General features: G+C 47.9%; 1 protein-coding gene across 1 annotated transcript in view; it reads right to left on the minus strand.

The window, feature by feature from the left end:
• LOC107119113 (myelin-associated glycoprotein-like) overlaps positions 1–13,542 on the minus strand; it is a 17,663-nt gene that overhangs the window by 3,098 nt on the left and 1,023 nt on the right. Inside the window, exons 2-6 of the mRNA XM_015421556.1 lie at positions 12,882–13,256; positions 12,347–12,640; positions 8,025–8,297; positions 6,333–6,623; positions 1,346–1,445 (exon numbers count right to left, since the gene is read on the minus strand). Of these exons, the coding sequence (XP_015277042.1) occupies positions 1,346–1,445; positions 6,333–6,623; positions 8,025–8,297; positions 12,347–12,640; positions 12,882–13,256 (1,333 nt within the window). The remainder of the gene's footprint in view (positions 1–1,345; positions 1,446–6,332; positions 6,624–8,024; positions 8,298–12,346; positions 12,641–12,881; positions 13,257–13,542) is intronic.

Here is a 13,542-nt window from a genome sequence, read left to right on the forward strand (position 1 = left end):
GTTAAAAACAACATATACAATTTAAAACCAATAAAACAATTAAAGTGCTCAATAACCACAATCATTCCAGAATCTCAAAAACCCAGAGAGGGCGACCACAACCCAAACATTCCCAGTAGGCATTGATAATAGATGTTAACAATGATTCTACCCGGCCTCCTAAGCCCTAACCCCTAACCCCCCCCCCAAGATGGTATATAGCTGGGGGGGGCAGTGGCGGCCCCTAACCAAAAGCCTGGTGGAAGAGCTCCGTCTTGCAGGCCCTGCAGAACTGCACCAGGTCCCGCAGGGCCCGGATCTCCTCTGGGAGCTCATTCCACCAGGTGGGGGCCGCCACTGAGAAGGCCCTAGCCCTTGGCCTGGTGTGTTCCTGTCCCTTTTTTGGTGGGAGGAAACACCTCAGCAGGTACCATGGGCACCATGTTGGGGGTCATTTACAGGCTGCAGCAACCCTGGAAAGTAGGTCAGTATTCCCAGGGCTGTTTTTGTAGAAAAAGGCCAGCAGGAACTCATTAGCATAATAGGCCACACCCAACAACAGAAACCCATTAGCATATTAGGCCACACCCCTGACAGCACAGCTCATTGGCATATTAGGCAACACCCCGGGAATGGCAGGGGCCGGGAAAGACGGGGGGGGGCTCTGCAACGTGCCTCCCTGCTTCTTGCTCCTCGTGGCTTGACTGAGGGCTGCTGGGAGCAGGGGGTGGGGCTTGCTGCATGTGCCCACCCCCTGGGCTTGGAAGCCAGCCGGAACTCCGTTCCTGTGCGTTCCTGCCCAAAAATAGCCCTGAGTATTCCTATATTATATCAGGAGGGGGCAAGGCTGAGAAAAAGTGTCTTGCCTAAGGCCAGGTGATGAGTTCCTGGCGGGAATAAAATCTGAACCCAGAGCTTCCTGCTTTGCAGCTTGGCCTGTGCTAACCTGCCTTATAGGTAACAAACAAAGAAAGAAAGAAAACAGCATCCAGTGTAGGGTTGCCAAGTACCTACCTACGAACCAGCGAGGGACACATGCCCCGCCGGAAGATTCTTGCTTGTAACACAGGCGCTGCACTATTCCGTTGCCCAGAAGTCACATAGGCACGTAGCTGGGGAACGTTCTGGTAATGGGACTGGAAACTCGATGGTACCATGGAGTTTCCAGCCTCATTGCTAGAGCGTCGCCTGACTACGTGCCTATATCATGTCTGGGCGATGGAACAGTGCAGCACCTGTGTTTTCCCTGCAGGAATGGTCCCGCGAAGAACTATATATCCTCCACCGAATCAAGGTAAGTACTTGGGAGCCCTGATCCAGTGGGAACTAGACTTGGTATGGATTTGCTCAGCAGTGACTTTCTCACCTGTTCTTTATCACTTTGAAGATCACAATCCCCAGCAGGGTAAAGAGGAGGAGGCCCGCAGCGGCGACCCCGCATGCTATGAGCAGCAGCATGGAGTGCCCTGCAAGAGAGAGGGAGAGAGAGTGTTAGAGGGACAGGTGTCACATTTGCTTTGAAACAGAGGTGTCGAACTCATTTGTTATACTGGCTGGATCTGACATTAATGTCACTTTGCTGGGCCAGGCCATGTGTGCCATAAAACGTAATGCCAGGTACCAGAGATATAAAGTGTATAAAGGACAGCTGCTGGTAAGCTCCAAGTTGGTGCATCCTCACTTCAAGGCTTCATGGGCTGGAAGGGGAGCGCAAAGGAAAACCCATACGGGTGGACTGGACAGCCAGTGGCGCAGCACTGGGGAGATGCTCCCACGCTGCTCGACTGCTGCAGACGAGGTTGTTCCACCATGCTGAAGCCACAATCCCCCCTCAGCAGTCTCCCTTCCCTTGCACTAGTTGCTCGCGGGCCACATAAAAGACTTGGATGGGCCAGTTCTGGCCCCCGGGCCTTGTGTTTGACACCCCTGCTTTAAAAGGTGAACAACTCTGCCTAATGGTGTTGCCAACTGACCCGGAAATGGCCTGGTGTGTTCCTGTCCCTTTGAGAGCAGTGGGGCCTTCATAATTACCAGCTAAAAGAAGCTTATCTCTGCGGCCTGAAAAGTTGCTTTGAGGAGCTGTTAAAGGCACAGGAGTAGAGGCTGGTGAAAAGGTTGGCAGCCTCGCTTGAGGAAGATGGTGCGTTTTTATTTAGACTGTAGGTTTCAGTGTTCTGTGGGGCTCTTTTTTGGATACTGCAACATCTGATTGTTATGATCAACAATTTTGATAGATGAAGAAGAAGAAGAAGAAGAAGAGATTGGATTTATACCCCGCCCTTCACTTGGAGTCTTAGAGCGGCTTACAAACTCCTTTCCCTTTCCCTCCCCACATCAGACACCCTGTGAGGTAGGCGGGGCTGAGCGAGCTCCGACAGAAACTGCTCTTTCAAGGACAGCTCTGACAGAACTATGGCGTGCCCCACGTCATCCAGTAAAAGTGGGGAATCAAACCCGGTTCTCCCAGATTAGAGTCAGCACACTTAACCACTACACCAAACTGATGATGAGGTTTTTATACCCCATTTTCCTCCCCCACAAACAGGCACCTTGTTGGGTAGGGGGGCAGAGACAGTTCTGAGAGAACTGTGACTGGCCCAAGGTCACCCAGCAAGCTTCATGTGGAAGACTGGGGAATCAAACCTGGCTCTCCAGATTAGAGGCCACTGCTCTTAATGACTCCACCACGCTGGCTCTCAAGGGATGAAGGGAGCTTTGACTCTCCAAGGGAGATGAAGGATGAAGGGAGCTTGGACTCTCAAAAGTTTATAACCCCTCAAATTATGTTGGTCTCTAAGGTGCTGCTGGACTCGAATCTAGCTCTTCCACTGCAGGCCAACACAGCAACCTTAGGAAATTTTATGATAGACAGTTTTTACGGGATGGTGCTCGTTTTGTTTTCTTGTATGTCATTTAGAAGCCTTTTATCCATTCGTTCGTTTAGATATTTACACCACCCTATTGTTGGAGTTTCAAGTTGCTTACACTTCAGTCATTACAGAGTTAAGTGTTGTTTGTTAGGAAAAAGGATGTTACGTTACATAATGTATTCTACGGAGGGAAAGTTTGTGGGAGTTGTTTATCCTAATGAAGTGAAATGCTTTGATCTAGCATTAATGTATTCACAAGGTTTATGGCTCTTTGTGTGAACCAAAGAGGAAGTTCTCTTCTAGAAGCCAAGACAGTTAGAAAGATGTAGCTGTTAGCATATAGTACTGAAAGTAACTGCAAGTATGTAACCTTTTTATTTTATTTCTTTTATCCAAAGTACCATACCCATGCTTTGTTTTGATTTGTAGTAAAAGATATTTTTTCTTTTACTAATGTGGCTCTTGTGTTTGCAATACAACCATCGACCCTGAATCAAAGAATCCCAACACCTATTCTCCCCAGTGGGAATTCCCGAGCCACCTGCATTCGACTCCTCTCCTCCATTCTGTCCTCACAACAGCCCTGCGGGCTAGGTCAGGCTGAGAGTAGGTGGCTGGCCCGTGGCCACCCAGCAAGTTCCCATGGCCGAGTGGGGATCAGATCGGAGATAGACATGGCCGTGCTCTTTAGCTGCAGGCCTGCCGGCAACCGGTACAGAGGCCTATCTATGGGTGATTCTGCACTAGACCCTAAATCCTGGTTCAACCCTGTCCCCGAACTCACATTCTACACTACACTCGAGTTCACCCCTCTAATTATCTCAGGGTATTTTTTGTTTCCACATTACGTGGAGGTCACCCCAGTTTCACCCCACATTTGTCCCAGGATAAATGGATGCTGTTGTTACCAGGGATAAATGCAAGGTATACCATTGCGAGTTGAGCTCTGATAAAACCAACGATGAGATCCGAGTGCGGAAAGGACCGATGGCTGTCATCACACACACCACTCACAGTTTCCATCCACTTTTAATGCCCTTTCAAACTAGGTTTTACTGTGGTCGCAATCACACGCAAAATTAGCCGCGTGACCAGGCCATCCCAACTCTGTGCCATTGTTTCCCCCGCCCCCGCCCCTCTCAGTATGTGCATCATCACACACTCCATAGGGAGTCCTCAGTGCAGCAGTGCGATTCATTGATTCCCCATTTAAGCGAATTGGAAACAAACGGAACAAAAAACAAACCCCAAACCCGTCTCACCCACGGTCGCGTCTGATCACGCAGTGGCGGGCTGCCCCTGCAGCTTCAAAGGACTGTGTGATTGTGCAACTGTGGGTCAAATTCCTCTGGGGGAAATAGCCCCCCCCCGGTTTATCTCGCCTGTGTGACCACACCCTGTGTGAACTGGCAAAATCCCGTTTAAAAGTACATTGAAAGTGTATTGTATAGAGACATTTTCTAAATAGAGGGGAAAACCTTTGACATAAAAGACAGAGACGAAATAGATTTTGAATACGATTGGTTAAATTATAGACAGATATATGCCTTATATAAAACGGACAAAAAAGAGTTTGGGTTTAGGGGAAAATATAACGAAATAGAATGTGGTTGGAAAAAGGTAAAAAAATAATATCTAAAATGTATAAGGTATTTTTAAAATGGTATACAGAAGATGAAATGGTTAAGGAGCAAATGATAAAACGGGCAATTAACATGAATAAAGAAATATCTATGTCATCTTGGAAATGTTTATGGAAAAATTCAATGAAAATTTCAACATGTAATAATTTAAAAGAAAATTGTTATAAAATGATGTATAGATGGTATATGACACCTAAAAAGATTGCAAATATGAGTGATAATATGTCTAACAAGTGTTGGAAATGTAAAAAAAAGAAGGTTCTTTTTACCATATGTGGTGGACTTGTGATAAAGCAGTGAATTTTTGGACGGAGGTTTATAATGAGATGCAAAAAAATTTGAAATGTACTTTTAAGAAAGAACCAGAAATATTACTTTTGGGTCTTAAAATGGAAGAAGTGAATATAACAAAGAGAACATTGATATGGTACTTGATTACAGCAGCTAGAATGACTTACGCTCAGTGTTGGAAACAAGAACGAACACCTGAGATTTGGGAATAGATAAGGCCCATACAGGTAGGTACCTTCTCTGTTGTGCCCCCCCCCCACCTTGGGGGATGCCTTGCCTGAGGAATTCGGGAAGGCTCCCACTCGCCTGCCTTTCTGCAAACGATGCAAACCTGAATTATTTGAGAAGGCTTTTCGACACAGGCAATAGAGTTGCCCTGTACTAAACTAATTTCACACACATTGGATAATGCACTTTCAATGCGCTTTAGCAACTGGTCCTTTCTACATTTGTCCACCACTCCGGATTTTCTCAGTGTTTGACTCAAGGTAATTTCACGGCAAAACCGCATCCAAATAACCCGGGGCAACAGCAGGCTGAAACCAGGCTGACCACTGAAGGGAGGGAATGTGATGCAGAATGGGGGGGGGGGGGGGGCTGGCTTAAAAAGCAGGTTGGATTCGATTTTAGTGCAGAATTGCTTGGAGGACACCACTGTGAACATGGATTAAAAGGAGAGTGCAGAAAGGGCCTTTGTTTGCAAGTAGATATTCCTGTTTTGCACAGGGAAATCCTGCTGCAGAGGATTGCTAAAGCACACTGAAAGTGCATTATCCAACTTGTGTGAAATTAGCCAAAATTACCGGGATAATTTATTAGGGGACTGCGTTCTGTATCACTGTGTCCAGCTTGCTGAAACCGGGATCCTGCTATGTAAATTTTGCATCCTTTAACGGTTCATGCGCTTGACTTCAGTTTGGTTTTTAGATTTCTGATTTGGTGCTACAACCCTAATTCAATTCTGTTGTTTATTGAATGTCCTGTTCCGTCAATTATATATTTTTTCCTTAAGTACCCGAGGGTACACTTTTATTGTGTTTTTTTTACATTATATACTACAAACATACAGACAGACAACACCCAACTACCCCCAACAACATATAACATAACAAGAGACTTTTATCACTTCTTCTGCTTATTAAATTTTTAAATTCATTATCTATTTTTCTAAGCTTATCTTTTCCGCGATCTCAAATTACTACATTTATCTATCAGTTGCGTTTACATTATACCAATCATAGAATCTCTTCCAAGTTTTTTGAAAAGTCCATTCTGCGCCAGCTCTCATCTCAAGTGTCAGTTTGTCATTTTCCGCCGTTTCACATAGTTTGTTCACGTACTCTTGTTTCGTTGGTATTTCCATTATTTTCCAATGTTTGGCATATACTATCCTTGCAGCTGTCGACATATGAACTATCAAATACCTATTTGAGTCACTCAACATAATCCACCTTGAGTCTGAGTCAGAAAGGTGTACTATAAATAATGTAAAAAAAATTTTACACGCCTCTGTTCTCAGATGTTCTATCCCACCTACCTCTGGCCTTACCTGCTTGGTAGTTGGGCAAAGTGACCCGGCTGGGCCCATGCAGGTTGGTGACCAAGCAGGACACATTGGCCAGGCTGGATGCAGGGCCCCGTAGCACCCCGACCACAGTGTGCCCCATGGAAGCCGACGCTGCCTGCAGTTCCGAGCTGTTGAAGTCCTCGGGAATGGTTTGGTTTGGCAGGTGCCACTCGATGCCTGGTACTGGGTTTCCTTCCGCCAAGCAGTAGCACGTGACTGTCTCTCCGGTCCGGGACATGGTGCAGTTCCCTTCTGGCAGGATGACTGGTTTGTCTGCAAAGAGGACATGTGCTGCCATGATCAGTGTTCCCTCTAAGCTGAGTGAGTGTGAGCTAGCTCACAGTTTTTTAACCTCTAGCTCACAGATTTTTGTCTTAGCTCAGGAAGGATGGTTCCAGAGCAAACTAATTTATGCAGTAGCCTAATCACACACTCGCAACTTTAATGCCAGCATCTCACAAAGTAGAATTTTTGCTCACACGACTCCACAGCTTAGAGGGAACATTGGCCATGATCCCAGTCCAAAGACACTCCCCTGCCCTAACTCACCATCGTGACCACTGACACCTTCCCTGGTACCTATCAAGTATTCTTGGGAAGTGGGTGGGTGTGGCCAGATGGGGCTTCTGCCCATCAAGGATTCTGATTGGCTACTGGGGATTTGATTGGCTGTGCAGACATTTAAAGACATTGCTCTGGCAGCAGCTGCTACCACAGCACAAGGATTTTCACTGTGTGACTGAAGGTAAGCTGTGGCAGCCATTTTGTGGCTGGCTCCACCTCCAGGGGCAACCATTTTGTGGCTGTGCCCACCATATTATGACAGAATTCCCAAAGTATCCATAGCCTTAAAAAGGTTGGGGACCCCTGATTTTTTTAAAAAAAACTCATCCCAAAAGGGTCAGAGAAGCTTAGCTCCCAAAGACCCTGGATCATGCATGATCCTAAGCACATGAACTCAAATATGCATGACTTCCAAGAGTCTGCCACGTTTTTACCATGCCATCCCTCCAAGGTGCTTGGGGCAACTTTCCCTTCCTCATCTGAAGAGAAGAAGAGGACAGAAGAAGAAGAGATTGGATTTATACCCCACCCTTCACTACCCAAAGGAGTTGCAGAGTGGCTTACAATCTCGTTTCCATTCCCCTCCCCACAACAGACACCCTGTGAAGTAAAAGAAGAAGAAGAGATTGGATTTATTCCCCACCCTTCCCTACCCAAAGGAGTTGCAGAGTGGCTTACAATCTCGTTTCCATTCCCCTCCCCACAACAGACACCCTGTGAAGTAAAAGAAGAAGAAGAGATTGGATTTATTCCCCACCCTTCCCTACCCAAAGGAGTTGCAGAGTGGCTTACAATCTCGTTTCCATTCCCCTCCCCACAACAGACACCCTGTGAGGTAGAGAGCTCTCTCGAGAACTGCTCCTGAGAGAACACCTCTGAGAGAACTTGTGACTGACCCAAGGTCACACCAGCAGCTGCATGTGGAGAAGTGGGGAATCAAACCCGGTTCTCCCAGATTAGAGTCTGCTCTCCTAACCGCTACACCAAACTGGCTAATATAAGCTACTAAAAAACTACGTTTAAAAAGTTGACCCCCCCCCAATGAGAATGTTTAAATCTTGTCCTAAATCTAGTAGTAAAGGAAAGAAGGAAATGTGGTCACCATCTTACACTGCACATGGAGGTAGACAGGGGGTGAGTCGTCTCCCATCCCTACGTCATTCTCCGCGACGCAGTAATATGGCCCAGAGTCCCTCTTGATATCTGTCAGCTTCGCCTCTGGCCCAGTGCCCACTCCCCGCAGTGGTGCCTTGCGTGGCCCAAAAAACCAGCGGTAACTGAGGGCAGGGGGGTTACTGTGGCTGCTGCATCGCAGGGTGACACTGTCTCCTTCCTTCAGGGTCGAGTTCCCCACCACAGAGACGACTGCATCCTTTGGTGAATCTGGAAGAGACAATCTGGTTGGGGCCCGCCACATGGGTTTTTCTTGCACAGACCCAGTCTGAGGAGCCCTGTGCCTCCCCTATCATACTTCCCCTCCTTCCCCATTTGTTCTTGTATAGAAATATTGATTTCTAAAAGCCTCATGCCTTCTCCTGTGATGTCTTTTGGTAACAGGCTGCGCCTTATTTCCTGTTACCAGCCAAATGGTGGGACACATGGCTCAATAGCCATGCCATAAACCCACATTCTTCACACTTCCATGCTAGAAGCTAGACTGTGAGGCACCCCACTAGGCCCACATGCAAAAAGTCACGTAGCTGATGGAGATGCTGGAGTTTGGGGTCACCTGACTGCAGAGGGAGTTCCCAAACTTATAGCCTATCCCCACATGTAGCCATAACAACCAAATCTTGGGCACTCCCATTCCCACTCGCAATTGGCTCCTGGCCAGGGCTAATTTGTGACTGGAATTGGCCTATAACTGGTCATTCCCTATGAGAGAGCCTCTCTCTGTTCTGTTCCTGCTCTGTGCTTGTTTATTGCACCCTGAAATGCTGTCCTAGAGACAAAGGACTGCCTTGTGAGCTGTAGCATATGGTGTGCAAAAATGGGATTCCTCTTCAAAATCCCTTGGTGTCTAATTGGACTGTATGACTTGGACTCTCTTGGACTGATGTATTCCTGAATTTTGGTAACTATGAATCATTACTGTTTAGTTAAGGCAAATCGCCTTAGGCTTGTTATTTTTGTAACCTCTGGTAGTCTGTGCTAAGGTCTGTATTAAATATCGATTCCTGATTGTTAAAATTGTCTTTGATGTTGTACCTGAATTCCAAGGCTAAAATCCTGTAGCCTAAACGCTGACCACATACGCTACTATTGGAGGTTCAAATATTGTGCATCTCTGGGAATGAGGTGCTAATGTGTTAAACCCTAGATGCCAACTGAGATTTTGAACCTCTAATCTCAGGTTGGGAGGGGGATTATTGTAGAGGTTCTGGTGGCATATTGTTCTGAAACCAGAGAGAGTTTAGACCATCTCGTGGTTTGTTGTTTAATGTACTGCAAAAGGTACAGGGTCCCCTCCCATTCCTGGACAGGTGTGGGTGGGCTATCCTATACAGTTCTTTTAATTGGTGAGTACTTTTTTTGATATTTTTATTCTACCATTCCCAAAGCGAGCTCAGGGCGGATCACCAAAAAACCAAGTCGAAGACTCATTACAATAAAATCACATTCAAATCATTCAAACAATAAACAATAAATTTGCACAGGTACTGCAAAACCTTGAACATTCTCTATCCCCTGTCATAGAGCTTCAGCACTGGGAATAGCAAGATTGTGAAGCTTCAGCACCAGGAGCTGCAAGATTGTAAAGCTTTAGCACCAGGAGTCTCAAGACTGTAAACCTTCAGCACCAGGAGTCTCAAGTTTATAAAGCTTCGGCACTAGAAGTCAGTGAGCTTTCACAAGCCTCCAGGTGGTTTAAGAATAAAGGAATGGCTCGATTGTATCAGCCTTATGCCAACAGCTCCAAGTCCAGACACAGTGGGTTGGATCCTATGACATCATTCCCCTACTGCTTCTCATCAGCTGCTGCAGAGGTTTTTCTCTGTTGCGGCGCTCACTGGCACTTCTGCATATACAAGGGTTCCTTTGAAAACATTAAAGTTGCCCACCCGGAAGTGTTAGCAGCCAAGGATGCGAGCTTGGCAATGGAGAAAAACCTCCATAAGTTGCTGGGGAGAAGCAAAAAGGGAATGATGCCATAGGGCAGTGGTGGCGAACCTATGGCACGGGTGCCAGAGGCGGCACTCAGAGCCCTCTCTGTGGGCACGCGTGCCATCGCCCCAGCCAGGCCCAGACCGTCATTAAAGTGTGGAATTCTCTGCCAAATAATTTTAAGTAAATGAAAGCATTTGGGATTGCTTTCTTTACTTTGTTTGGATCATCTTAAGTTAATGGATGAGTTGTTTTTTCTAAAGTAAACCCTCAGTATTCAGGTTAAATTGCCGTGTTGGCACTTGGCGATAAATAAGTGGATTTTGGGTTGCAGTTTGGACACTCGGTCTCTAAAAGGTTCACCATCACTGCCATAGGGTCTACTCTAGGCAAATATATCTGGATCCGAGCCCGTATATCTGAGTATCAAGGGATAAAGGGGCAGTTTACAACTTAGGGCTTTTGTCTTCATACTCTCCTTCATAGAGTCAGCAGGCTGACTGGTACACTGGGAAACAATGCGCTGGACTATATGGACCTCATGCTGCAGGGACGTCCCTGACCTGGATAGGCCAGGCTAGCCCACTCTCATCAGATCTCAGAAGCTAAGCAAGGCCAGCCTTGGCTAGTACTTGGAAGGGCGACCTCCAAGGAATACCAGGGCCATGACGCAGAGGCGGGCAATGGCGAACCACCTCTGAAACATCGCTTGCTTTAAAAACGAGTCTAGCTCGCCACCTAGTGGTAAGGTAAAGTTTCTCTTACTCGAAAGCCAGTCAAATCCGACTCTAGGGTTGCGGTGCTCATCTCCGTTTCAAAGCCGAAGAGCCAGCGCTGTCCGAAGACGTTTCCGTGGTCATGTGGCCGGCATAACTAAACACCAAGGCGCACGGAACGCTGTTCCCTTCTCACCGAAGTGGTACCTATTTATCTACTTGCAATTTCTTGCTTTCGAACTGCTAGGTTGGCAGGAGCTGGAACTAGAGATGGGAGCTCACTCCGTCATGCAGCACCTGGGTCTCGAACTGCTGAACTACCAACCTTCCACAGCCTGCAGTTCAGCGTCTTAACCGCTTGAGCCACCACAGCTCCATACCTAGTGGTACATAATGGTAAACAACTAGAACGTCTGGCTGACAGACGATCTTAGGATCTGGCTATACTACCCACAATGCCATGCAATCATTAATCTTCATTATAATGAGAAGAGACAAGAGCCTCCCACACTGTTAAGCCGAAGAACAGATATAGGACTGGCCCCTCATTCGTTGATGGTAAACCTGCATTTGCAGCCGCTACATGACAGGCAAAAAGTCATGTGGTACAGCCTGTTATGATACGGAAGTGACTCTTGCTGAATTTTCACCTCCGACAGCAGGGGGGAAAGTGGTAACTCTACACAAACTGCTCTGCATAATGGGCACAGTAATATTACTAAGACTTTGTGTGCTGTTCTTGAGCGGCTTCAGGAATTACCCTCCCACGCCATGCCGGTACTTCTCTTAGTCAAACCACTGGAGTCCAGGGAGGTAGGAAAGGAAATGTGGGCATCTGAAATGAATCAGAACACCTCTGAACCAGTAAATTCCTGCAGGATGTAAAACAGGAAGTTACTACAGCACCTTAGTAGGTGCTATAGTAACCCCCGAACATCAGCCCAAACACAGGGCCAGCAGTATTCCCAGAGAGATAAGTCCATAACCAAAATCACATCTGCTAGGGCAGGGCTTCTTCTTCATGGATACTTCATGCACTTGACCAAATGGAGCCCCGGCTCATTGTTTAAAATAACAGCAAGCGCTGAGTTCTCGCGGTGGCTGGGAAAGAATGGGTTTTGCAGAGGCAGGTTCATGTCAGAACCCACAGCTTACAACGAAGTACACGCATTCAGGAATGGTTATACATTTATTGCAAAGCTATAGATGCAGTAACACAGGCACTGTTGAGAATGGCGGCAACCCATTGAGCATAATAGGATATAGGGCATTCGTATGCACACCGCCCCCCCCCCCCATGGCATGGGCCAATTAGCTAAACTCCCACACGCGAGACCAGCTAGGAAACGGTTAGGTGGCGACAGCTGGGAAGCAGCAGTCTCTCACGGTGCATAGGAGACTTCCAGACAATACAACCTCCAACATAACATCCTCCTGCACATCTGTAGAGATCAGCGTTGCGGCACAGGCAGAACAGCAGAGACAGGAATGCAACAGCGATTACCAAGACACAGAATGAACTCCCCAACCCCAATGGCAGCATAGCTGACCGTTCAAAAGTTGATTGTCCCCTGCGCTCTCCCCCCTCCCTTCCCCCAACCAAGCACTCACATTTAACCTGCAAGGTGATACCACTGCGAGACTGTTGTTGGGTGGGGAAGGTGGCCGTGCACTGGAGATATTTGCCGTTGTCTCTGTGGGAGGGGACGTAGTTGAGCTGCAACTCTGTCCGCCAGACTCCCCCAGCCAGACGTTCTTGGACTGTCACAGCTTTCCCTCCCTCAAGGTTCCAGGTGAGGCTGGGCGGGGCCAAGGGACAGGTGTGCAGAGCCGAGCATGTCAGCGAGGTGTGATCGCCTTCGGTCAACAACCCCGGGTCGCTCATCTCGAGCTGGCTGGGAACATCTGAAAACGAGAGAAGGGGAGGTAAGTAGCGAGGAGCCGCTAGGCAGAAGCCGCACGAAGAGGAAAGCCATCCTGTTGGGTTTCGGCCCGTCGTGCAGGGGGGTCTCACTGACACAGCATGTGTTTTGCATGCACTTAAGAGGCCGGCCGTTCATACAGGATCTCCTTGGCCTCGTTCCGTTAAAGCCACTGGCGACTTTCGGGAAGGTCCAGAAGCAGACGCTAGAAGGGTACGGCTCACCTGTGACTTCCACCCGGACCGTGACGTCATAGAACCGGTGGCTGACAGAGTCTGGATTGATCCACACATAGTAGACATCCCCGTGGCGCACGTCTCGGATGAGGAGGGTGCAGTTGCCCATCTCGAGGTCTCCCACCACCTCCGTCCGCCCTTGATACTCAGGAAGGACGCTACGGGGGTTCTTGCTGTTGTAGATTTCAGGGTAACCTCTTGCCCGGTATTGGTACCAAGCCACGCTGAATTTGTCTCCCCAGGAAGCGCGGGGACCCGGGAAGGTGAAAGAGCACGGGATGACCATGCAGGAGCCTTTCAGAGCTTGGATTGAGTTGGGCAGGGTGGAACTCCAGGCCACAGAGACAGGGCTGTAAAACAGAACTGGAGAAGGGGGACATGTGTTTTAAATATGAGCTAAATTTTGCAGGGCCTAGTGTTATTACTGGCAGGGCTTTTTTTTGTAGAAAAAGCCCAGCAGGAACTCATTAGCATATAGGGTTGCGAAATGTATTTGACTCACCAGCGGGGGAGGCTCCTTCCCGTCCGGGAGTCGTCCTTGCGCGCGCGCGCGCGCCGCCGGAGCGTCACCGGAAGTGACGTCACACGCTGGGCAGGGCCACACCATTTGAGGGGAAAACAAAGAGTTTTCCCCTCAAATGGCGTGGCC

Source organism: Gekko japonicus, unplaced genomic scaffold, assembly GCF_001447785.1.
Source record: "Gekko japonicus isolate JY-2015 unplaced genomic scaffold, Gekko_japonicus_V1.1 scaffold1371, whole genome shotgun sequence".
NCBI lineage: Eukaryota > Metazoa > Chordata > Lepidosauria > Squamata > Gekkonidae > Gekko > Gekko japonicus.